The following is a 10,990-nucleotide window of genomic DNA, read 5'->3' as shown; positions in this document are numbered from 1 at the left end:
TCGCACACACACACACACACACATACACACACCGTCCAGCCACACACTCCACTGCAGGAAAGAAGCCCTTGGAGTGTATTTTTTAAGAGGTCATTGAGAAGATATGACAAAATGGATTAAAGTATGAGACCGGTGTGGCCTTTTTCCTATATGTATATGTGTGTGTTTCTATGTAGTGCTCTCTGGGAGAGTTCCCGGTAGTTTAACACTACATGAGGCAGTGAACATCAGTTAAATATGCAGAGTCCTCTGTGTGTGTGTGAGTGTGTAAGCTCTATGTTAAACATCTTTAAAGACGACAGAGACGGACAGACAGACTAGGGTTACTGCTCTGTGGCACTCTCACAGGACTGTAGAAACAGACATAGCCATGTAAAAACTCGACATAGAAATCTCAAGATATCACAAACATCATATTTCTCTATCTCTAGATCTCTGCGGATGGCAGACGTCAGGTCCTCGCGTTCGCTCATCTTTGTTTTTTTTTTTAATATTTTTTATGTGCGGTCCCTTGGAAATTCCTCTACAAGGAGGCTTCAGTCTGCAGGATGAAATGTCGAGGAGGAACACCAGAGGGAGACATACACTGCTGCAAGACTGTAGGAGGGGCTCTGACACACACACACAACCACACACAACCACACGACAGTCCCACTCACACACACTTACACATGCACCCTTCTTCATAGGAGTACATGTTCAAAATCTGTTACAAAATTAAATAAAAAAAGGAGAAATCAACATGTAATTCAGCCCCCGTCTCAAAGCATACATTCATCTCTGAGTACACACACCCAGTCTCTCTCTCTCTGTCTCACACACACACACACACACACACACACACACACACACACACACACACACACACACACACACACACACACACACACACACACACACACACACACACACACACGAACATGTAAGTGCACACACTCTCATAAGAGGCAGTCAGTAAACGTTAAGTGATGAGTTGAGGGGTGGACTGCTTCGTCCGGGGAAGCTGTGAGTGCAAACCTCGACTCCACCGGTCAGTCTTTGCGCCCAGCGAGCGAGTCACTCTCTGCGGTTAAAATCTCTTTTTTTAAAAAAACAACAAACAAACGTAAAACAACAGCCACCGTCTCCTAGAGGGAGTCTTTCCTCTTTTCTCATTGCGAGGAGGGTCAAACACACTCCTCCCTCTGATCTCCGGCAGAGGTAGTACCGTCCGATCTGTCCTCCGCTCTTCCCGAATCCCCACGTGGGAAGTCTTTCCGTTCCTTGTGCCCAATTTTGAAAAACACGTCTGTTCCCCTGATTGCTTACTCTGGGCCGCTGTGTGTGTGAGTGTGTGCGTTTGTGAGTGTGCGGAGTGTGGTCAGAAGACTTCGGGTAGTGTGACGTTGCGGAGTAGCCACTGTTGGGAGCGTGTGTGTGTGCAGTCTTTGACGCTGGGCACCTGGCTGTCCTCCTCGCTGGCCTTGTCCAGGCACTGGTTGCTGTTGACGTGGACCAGGGTCAGCTTCTGCACAGCGAGAGACACACACACACAGAGTGTGTGTGTGAGGGCAGGAAAATCAGACTCTTGACGGGCTAATCTGAATTCACAACAGCATGTAAATAAATACATATTCATAATGTATCTGTGCACAGGGATCCTTTTATTTTCCTGTTTCAAAATTCTATGGGTTTTGTTGAGACGTCATTTTGAGGTTTAGTTTTGGCTCTCAGTGTGAGGTACGCTGTGGCTGTGTTGAGTTTGAATTTCTCAACTGACATTTATCACCCTAAAACTGAGAACAATAAATATCTCACCAACATACATGACAGCTGGTCTTAAATGTGTCATTCTGTATGTGTGCTGGGAATATGCTGGTTTCACTATTTTATTTCACTATTTTTTACTTGTTTTAAAAAGATCTGGGAATTAATCTATGTTCTCTTTTTATATTTATTAAGAAAATATATTATACATATGGTTATTTCTTTTAATCTTAATTCTCTTATCTACATTTTATTTATTTATGAAATTGCATTTTGTACTTGAACCCCCATATGTTCATGCATGCAGTGCTGTTTCATATTTTTGCTCTAATGTTCTTTATTTTGGTTATGTCATGGGGGCGACATGGGCTTCTGATATTTAATTTTTGTTCTGTAAATCTTTTTCACTTTCTGCTTAAGCTTGAAAAGTGCTATATAAATAAAGACTATTATTATGATTGTTGTTATTGTTATTGTTGTTATTATTATTATTAAGAAACAAAAAGAAATGGTGCATTATAAATCACATTTTTGTGTGTTTTTCAGTTTTTCTCTTCCTTTTCTATTTGGTTGTTTAGTGTGAACTATTTTTTAAACTGTAAAAAAATACACAATGATGATCCTCTGGAATATATAACCTTCAAAGCTTTTCTGGTGTTAAGAACAACTTAATTTGTCTTGTTTTTGTTTCCTTTTTCTTTGTCATATTTCATTTACCTTTTTTTGTAAGTATGCTTTTTTTCCTGCTCTTTGCACCGCAAAGGATAGCAACCTAATTTTGTTATATTTATGCAAGGACAAAATAGGTAAAATTTTCTGCACTTTTCAAGACCTGCATGAGAGCCTTCTGTGTTGCCTTTATCATGTCCCCTTATTAACCCTTACATGTACATTTTCATCATCTCTTCTACTCACCACAGGGTCGTACTCCCAGAGCTGGTTGCCTTTGAGGTGATGGCACTTAAGCATCATGACCGGTCCGTTTAGTTTGGACACGTCTAGACACAAGTCGTCCGTCCTGATCTCCTTGTTGGCCGTGTAGGAGAAAACCTGCACATCACACAAACAGATTTTAGGTTTTAAAACACTTTCCATCTTTCTTCTCTTCCATTAAGACTGCCAGTAACATCACTGTGGCTGACAGGGTTTACTGCCCCTGTGCCTGTCTCTAAGGGTTGAGCCGCCCCTGCGTCGAAGTTCTCCGATGAGAGGAAGGCACGGACTGTTTGTGTCTGTACACTGACGCGGTTCAGAGTCTGTCCCCATACCCGCCCGGCACGTCTCACCCTGGACTCCTCTGCAGGACTTCGGTTCCAGACTCAGTGCCATGCAAAGAGCCCAGCTATCTAGTTAGTACCGCTCAACCTCCTGCACTTGTTTCTCCCGTCCAGAGAGGTGACCAGGGGGTCAACACATATGTGCTATATCACAAAAACAGAATTTTATCATTTTAGAAATATTTCTAAAGTCAGGCCATTTCTCTCTCTGAGCAACACGGAGAAACTAATGCACGCTTTTAAAACTATAGGGCTAAACTACTGCAACACTCTCCTTTCTGGTCGACCAAAGAATAAAATTAATCAGCTGCAACCAATTCAGAATTCTGCAGCATGAGTCATGACTGAGAGCAGGAGAGCACACATTACACCTGTTTAAAAAACTTTACACTGGCTGCCTGTTAGTTTTCACACTGATTTTAAAAATCTTTTATTAGTTTATAAGGCACTACATGGCCTTGCACCAGACTACATCTAAGAGATGTTTTCAGTTTATGAACCAGGAAGGCCCCTTCAGATCCTCTAACTTTTCTTTTATAGCTGTTCCTCAGAGAAGAACTAAACACTTGGTGATTCTGCTTTTAGCTTTTACGCCTTCAAATGCTGGAACAGTCTGCGGGAGGATCTGAGAGAAGCTGGAAATGCTGCTTTTATTTACTTTCAAACAAACTAAAAGTCTTTCTTTTTAGTCTGGCTTTTATGTAGTGTCTTTCTATCACAATTTTAAAGTTTATACTTTGTGGTTCTTGTTTTTTGTTTCTTTGAACTTTAAAGCACTTTGAACTGCATTCGATTTGACTGAAAGGTGCTACATAAATAACATTTTACTGACCGACTGATTAATTGTTCCTCACCTTTACCTGCTGCATAGCTGGAAATGCACTGACACAAAATAATCTTGAAAAAGTGATTACTATTTACAGTTAATAATTGCTTTGTGCCAGTATTTGTTTCTTTGAGTTGTTTTTTTCTCCCTTCCTCAGATACCTGGTTGCCTCCCATGCCGTGGCAGTTGAAAATGCCAACTTTCTCATTCTCCTTGCGGGCCATGTTGTCCAGGCACTGATTAGTCTCCACGTTACGGATCTGAGCAGAATACACACAGAAAACACAAGAAACAACATCATTAATTGAACATAAAACCACACCCTTTAACTCAAACAGACACATTCATTGTGTCTGCCTGGACTTCAGCCTAAAGGCAGTGAATCACAACGCATTTGTGTCTGTCTGTCCTACAGCGAATAAAAGAAACTAAAATTTGTATATAAAATAGTCACTGTGTGTGTGTGTGTGTGTGTGTGTGTGAGTGAAAGCATACCTCTCCCAGCGAGTAATAGTGTCGAGGGATCTGAGAGTCAGGGTAGACGTTCTCCAAGTACCAACTGAAGGGTTTACATTGAAGCTTTTGTCTAAGAGCAGTGCGAGACGTGATGTCACCGTAGTCCACTTTGGTCACACCTGGACACACACACACACAGACACACACGCAAACATTAACATGAAGGTCAACAAGTATGTCACCAAACTACATTAATGCACATCAGTGTTTGCTGAGTGGCAGCTGAATCCATTTTTCCATGTATGCATTATTTAAAGTGCGTCACTGGTAACGCAGAATTAGGACACACATTGATCTGAAGCACTCAGATTAGATTCATGTATCATTGAACTGCAGGACTCACATGTCCGATGGTCAAAAACCTGAAAAAAAAGCTCTAATGTTGAAGTGACACATAAATATAAAACCTCGACAGACTAGGTGGAGCTCCTTTGCAGCTGAAGTCAGCTTGAATTTGTGAGTATTACACAAGATTCCCCAAAAAAGACCTAGTTTCAAGAAGAACAAACATTTCAAACCAGTCTTGTGGGATAATCCACTTCTCCGCTGTCTGTAATTATGTATGCGTTTCCTAAATATGTTCTAAAAACTGAAAGCGCGTGTTGATTTAACCCCGTCGACGTACCTACTTTTTACTCCTTCAACGGTCAGAACCACTCTGATGAATACGAGGAATGCCATGCTCCGCGTTATTATGGGATGTGCGGGTCAAACCAGCCACTGAGGCAGCTATAACTGAGCGGCTCTCCTGACTCGTGGGACAGCAGGAAACAGGCACTTTAATGTTTTGTTTATCCTAATCCACACCTCTGAACTGCAGACCACATTTTGAATATTTTGGTTTAGTGACACAACACCATGTAGTGTTGCGTTTCTCTAAGTGGAAAACTAACAGAATCAATCAGGACATTGTGGGCAGCATTAAAGGAATACTTCATCCCCTAAATGACATTTGTATATTGGTTACTCATGACATGTTACACTGAATTTGTAAAGAAAACTTTGTTTTTCTTACATGCCTCCACAGTAAATGAAGAATCCAAAACCAGACCACCTGATGAATTAAAGTCTAAAGGGTCTGGGTTTAATAATAGCAGAACTATATCAAAATATGTAGTTAAACTCTTACAACTTGTACAAAGTAATCCAAGTCTCATTTATCACAGTACTTCCCTAATAGACAGACCTTTCAGACGGGGAACTTAACTAAAAGTGAAACACATCTATGCTTTCTTCAAAGCCAGACTCCACTGACAGAAACAGCAATTTTACCTCACTGAAAGCCGGAGCTGCTGCTCTACTGCTGTCTCAATCAGTAAGTGTTAGCTTTTGTTACTGTGTAACTTGGATGTTTTAAATTATTAGTTCAGATTCACCAAAGTCACACAAAAACAAACTACCAACAGAGGCAGCAGCTACCATGTGCAGCGAGGTAAAACTGCTTTTTTTGTCAGGGGAGTCTGGCTTTGAAGAGAGCAAAGATAAGTTGCATTTTCAGTTCAATTCTCCATTTGAAAGGTCTGTCTGTTTGGGAGTACCGAGCATATGACTGGATAAATGAGACTTAGATTATACTACAGAAGTTGCATGAGAGTGCTGACGGACACAACGATATAAAACTGTACCACAATAAAAAAAACAGGAATGGCAAACAGCTACAGCGTACAGATTGTTGTGAGTAGACTATAATGTAATGGGCTTTCGTGACCATATTTGGACGAGAGGTTGGACGCAGCCCCGCCCTTGAATGTGCGTAACTTTGGGCATTGGTAAAATGTAAACGGGATGAATCATAACCCCCCAAAATAGTGTTGAAATTAGCTACAGAGACCAAAACCGTTTTTGCACCAGGCTGTAAGCATGTTTATTTCTGCTGTACAGTTGGGCATTTTAACATGGGGGTCTATAAGGATTTACTCTGTTTTGGAGCCAGCCTCAAGTGGACATTTAAGGAACTGCATTTTTTTTGGCACTTCTGCATTGGCTTCATTTTTCAGCCTTGGAGGATGCCACTTGAGGAAAACAGAACAGCTCCCCCTGTGGAAAAGATGCAGCCAGCACAAAAGCGTGGTTAATTGTGTTTTTTAGTGAGTCCCAAGGCAGTTATAGGAGTTGCTTCGCATCCAAAATTATTCTCTATTTAGGGACTTCTGCTAGACTCTCGATTGTCTCTCCTGCCAGCTTGTGCAATTGCGTGTGTATGTGCAAGTCAATAGATGCTTCATAGCGTGAAATTACTCGCCGCCCCCCCATCCTGCTCTGTTGCTCCAACACTGCAACATCACACTGTCACTGCGTTAATGGATAGATCACACCTGGTTGCCACAGAGATTAAACTCCACACACGAGCACATACATCCATACCTGCACGAGCTCAAACACACACACACACACACACACACACACACACAGACTCACCAGGAGAGATGATATAGAAGAAGTTTTTAAATTCATCCATCCAGACTTCTGCCAGGCGTCGGTTGTTTTTGTTGATGATCTGTCCCGTTCCTCCAGGGAACGTGTAGGGTGTTGCCTTTCTGAACACGTGTCCAACATGAGAGCATGTGACAATCTCTAGAGTCCCGCCGCATTGCCAAATCTGTGGAGCACAACAGATTTGGCATCAGCACACACATTTACATTTAAACTGTGAGAATAGACATACTGTGAGGCCTCTCCTGGGAGAAGTATGACGCAGTTTGGTCCTGCCTGTGTTGCGACAGCCGGTAAGGATGACGCCTGACAAAGTATAAGTCAAGTATAACCCTTTGAAACCTGGATCCACATCAGTTGTCTTATGCTGTGTTCAGATGTCTTTTCCAAGCTGTTTGACCCTTTGAAAAATGATCAAATTGATTTGATTACTTTGAAAAACACAGGTAAAAAAAGGCATGATTGTCCCACAAATAGCAAGAAATTACTAAAAGTTGACAATTAAAAAAAACCTACAAATAGATCGATATTTTTTTTAGAAAAAAGGGAAAAACTTTCCAAAAAACTATATTTAAAATTATAATAATTTCATATTTTCTATTACACTGTTTTATTTTCAGGTAATTCCTTTTAAGTTTTTTATTTTTTTTTGTTGCTATTTTTTTGGGCCATGTCTTGTTAAGTTGCTCGTTGCCTTCTCCTCATGTTTTTGAAAGAAATTTAACCACTTTGCTCAGGCTTCAATGGGTTAACATTTAAGTCAGAGAAGTCAAACTCACAAGTGTAATGTGCAAGTATGTGCAGACACTCCTGAATGACGGCCAGTGCATGGAAGAATACGGTCATGTCAATTGGCTGCGGGTGTGTTCACTCACTCTGAAAGAGATTTCCAGGTTCTCTCCACCCCAGATGTCCATGCCTGCGTCATACGTGCCGATCTCCTGGAAATAATCTCTGTCTATGGAGAACAAGCCGCCTGCCATGGTGGGAGTCCTGAAGAGAGACAGGACAGCAGGTTAAATTAACAGCGAGGTGGGTTAGTGGCACTTAATTCACTGATGGCCTGCTTTCTAAAGGTCACACATTATCTACAGATCCCATCAGAGTTTTCTGTTTCGCCACTTTCACCCCGTTCTTTGCTGTTTTCCTGTTGTTGTTTTTTTCATTTTCTGTTTTTCTGCTCACTTCTCTGTTGTGTGTCAGTGTTTAATGGGCTTATTTCTCCCCCTCACGGAACAGTTTCCTCCTTTGTACATCAGGCTTATTTTCCTTACTGCCTGTTTTTGCTTTCATTTAACATCCAAGTTCACTTTCCAACACACAATACCTTGCTTATAAACAGAAAAACAGATGAAACATATCCTGAGAGCATGCAGGGTGAAGTGTTTGGCTACAAGAGGGAAATAATAAGCAACACAAACACTAGCTGGAGAACAACACAGATGTTGTTTGACAATTACAGACAATAACTGTAAAACAAAAACAAAACAAGAACAAAGTGGTGAATTACAGCAATATTAAAAATATACATTTGTGTGCTTTTCTTTTCACTGCAAACACATCAAAGCTCTCGAAACAGCTCTCTAACAATTAAATCCCTATTTAAAAAACTCAAACACAGCACAGTAAAACAAGCAAAACTAGATTGTGGGAATCCTTAAGATGTACTTCACAATTTGTAATTAAAGATATTCATCTAAACAGGTGAGGTCACAAAGAATAGATTGTGGCTGCTGATAGCAAAATGTGCAAGCCCTATATTTCCTGTCTTGAGGGTTATGGTCATGTTAAGAGTGATGTTGTGCAACTGATTTAACAGCACAAATAAGCTCACGGAGTTTTGCAGCTCAGTGCAACTTGCCCTTTCTTCTTTCCTATTGTAATTATTCATGCAGGCAAAGTATAAATGTTGCCTTTGCACCAACAAAATAGTAGCAGAAAAACAGAAAACTACAAAAAAAGAAGAAGATACCTGAAATTTTTAGACCACAAACTAAAGGTCCTGACAGACAAGGTGCAGAGATGCATTCCTCAAAACTTAGCACGGCTTATAACAGGGCTTCAGTTACCACCAGCTCTCTGAATATGCTAATACACAGTGAATAAACAGTGTAATGATGCACTGATGTGGATCAATATATTGTTTCAACGATCAGCAATGCAATTTAACTGATGTAAAGTAAGAACACTGATCCATATCCTCATCTTTAGGATATGCTTCTGTTTTGATATTCTATGTAACTGTCAAACAGCAGCTGGTAGATAATGGCGAGCAGCCAAGAAAAAGTCAATGAGAATACTATTAACTCTGGAATAAATCAGAAGTGTGGAAATATGTTGGATTTCAGAGAGAATATGGGTCAACAGGCAGAGCACATGCAGTATGTGAAAATTGCTGTTATTAGATAAACAACACAACCTGCCCAACCGGGCATCTCACTCTGCTAACTTCTTGAAGCAACATTAGCTGCTCTGTTTTAAAAATGTTGAGCTGAAAAAACTTGTATGCAAGCTGAAATTCAACGGTGCTGTTGGGTCAGAAGATGTAGTGACTTTAACCAATATTAAGTTAGAAAAAGTATAAATAATGCAAAATGATAAAACAAAACAAATATTTTATATATTTCAAATAACAAATATTTTGTTAGGCTATGAGTCGAGGAAAAGTCTGCAAGGCAGTAGGACAATTTATGCAGAGTAAAAGTGCTACAGCTATTACTGTGTGACTCGCAAAAAAAACCCCAATTACTTTGTCTATGAGCCTTGGCAGATATTACTGAGCCACATTTTTATACTTTTGTTAAATAATGGTGTTGTTAATCCATGTTTTATGGCTGTTCAGAGAAGTCTGCCTTCTGGGCTTTGAGCCAGTTAGCCCTGAAGTTGTAGGAAAAAGATCACGGTTTGGGTTCAAATGAAAACATTTCTTTCAGAAAGGGCTTTCTAGTAGGAAGTCCTGAAGGTTAATCTATTCCATGTGCTGTTTTATGTATGTCAGCAAGTCAATTCAAAGTAAACTTTACTACACTTAACTGCTTACAATTATTAATATTATTATAAGATTTATGTGATTTTTTGTTTCATGGCTGAAAGCCAAAAAAAGGGGTTTCTTCTGTAACAAGCTGTGTTTAATGGGCATATGGTATCGTCTCATATCGATTGCAGTCCTGGATAAAATCTAATCGATCGAAATTTTTCATGGTTGACTTTGTAATATCTGCAAATATCGTAATTTTGCCCCAAGAATTGATATAATATCGTATCGTGATTAAACTGGTGATTTACACCTCTATAACGTGTCTCATAAATACATACAACCTCATTTAAATAAGTGTAAATAGCACAGGGTCACAGAGACACTATATGCTTGGCACTGCCGTCAGGGGTTCATTTCAACCTTTGTGGGTATTTCAAGAACTACACAGTTTCTTTTTGTCTAATTTCTGCAGATTTATTGACTACAAAAGTCAACCTTCTGTGAATTCACCACTGAGTGTGTGTCATTTACAAAGGGTTATAGTTTGGTTTAGTAATAAACTGTTTTTTTTATGTGACATTGAAATAAACACAAACACTGACAATAAAAACAAACAGCTACTGTGAATACAGGTCAGTATTTTGTACTACCAAGGTAATTTTTTTTTTTTTTTACCCAGGTCATCCTGTGGTAAATTTTCTCAGCTTTTTGGTCTGAAGGAATTACAACATCTAATTGACACAAGCTCATTTAATATGTTTAGAGGATTTTCAAAAGTCTCCTTTAGACCTTGGATACTTTTTTCTTTCCTGTGTAATAGCTGTAAAAATAAACTCTCCAAGTGACCTCAGACTTTTGCACACTGCTGTAAATTACAAGTTGGATGAGCCCATAATGACCAGTTCAGCTGTTGGGGTTTCCTCCTGTAGCGTCGCTCTCTGAGGCTCCTCAGTGTGACCTGAGTGCAGCCGGCCTGTTGCAGAACTCGCATGCTGTATTCACACCACCAGTGACAAAGCAACAACGTGGCCCACTAGGTTATCGCTGAGTTATCTTGGAAGTGTTGCTTAAGCGGCGCTTGTTGACGTGGGGATGCCGTCATGGGCTTGTGTATGTGCGTTACTTGCAACAAAGCACCTCAATTAGCATAGACACAGCTGAGTAAGCTAAATAACAAAGTACCACAGAAAGAAACAAACATATGATTGGTTGAGT

At 40.1% G+C, this 10,990-nt stretch overlaps 1 protein-coding gene across 2 annotated transcripts in view; it reads right to left on the bottom strand.

Moving 5' to 3' along the window:
• Nucleotides 1–491: 491 nt before the first annotated feature.
• galnt1 (UDP-N-acetyl-alpha-D-galactosamine:polypeptide N-acetylgalactosaminyltransferase 1) overlaps nt 492–10,990 on the bottom strand; it is a 65,505-nt gene continuing 55,006 nt past the window's right edge. For both annotated transcript variants that reach the window (XM_042489870.1, XM_042489871.1), the window contains exons 9-14: nt 7,674–7,791; nt 6,784–6,964; nt 4,345–4,484; nt 4,011–4,109; nt 2,662–2,796; nt 492–1,507 (exon numbers count right to left, since the gene is read on the bottom strand). In XM_042489870.1, coding sequence (XP_042345804.1) covers nt 1,361–1,507; nt 2,662–2,796; nt 4,011–4,109; nt 4,345–4,484; nt 6,784–6,964; nt 7,674–7,791 — 820 coding nt within the window. In that variant the 3' untranslated portion in view covers nt 492–1,360. The remainder of the gene's footprint in view (nt 1,508–2,661; nt 2,797–4,010; nt 4,110–4,344; nt 4,485–6,783; nt 6,965–7,673; nt 7,792–10,990) is intronic.

The sequence above is a fragment of the Plectropomus leopardus genome, chromosome 7, assembly GCF_008729295.1.
Source record: "Plectropomus leopardus isolate mb chromosome 7, YSFRI_Pleo_2.0, whole genome shotgun sequence".
Taxonomy (NCBI): Eukaryota; Metazoa; Chordata; class Actinopteri; order Perciformes; family Serranidae; genus Plectropomus; species Plectropomus leopardus.
This window is presented reverse-complemented; position numbering and strand designations above follow the sequence as displayed.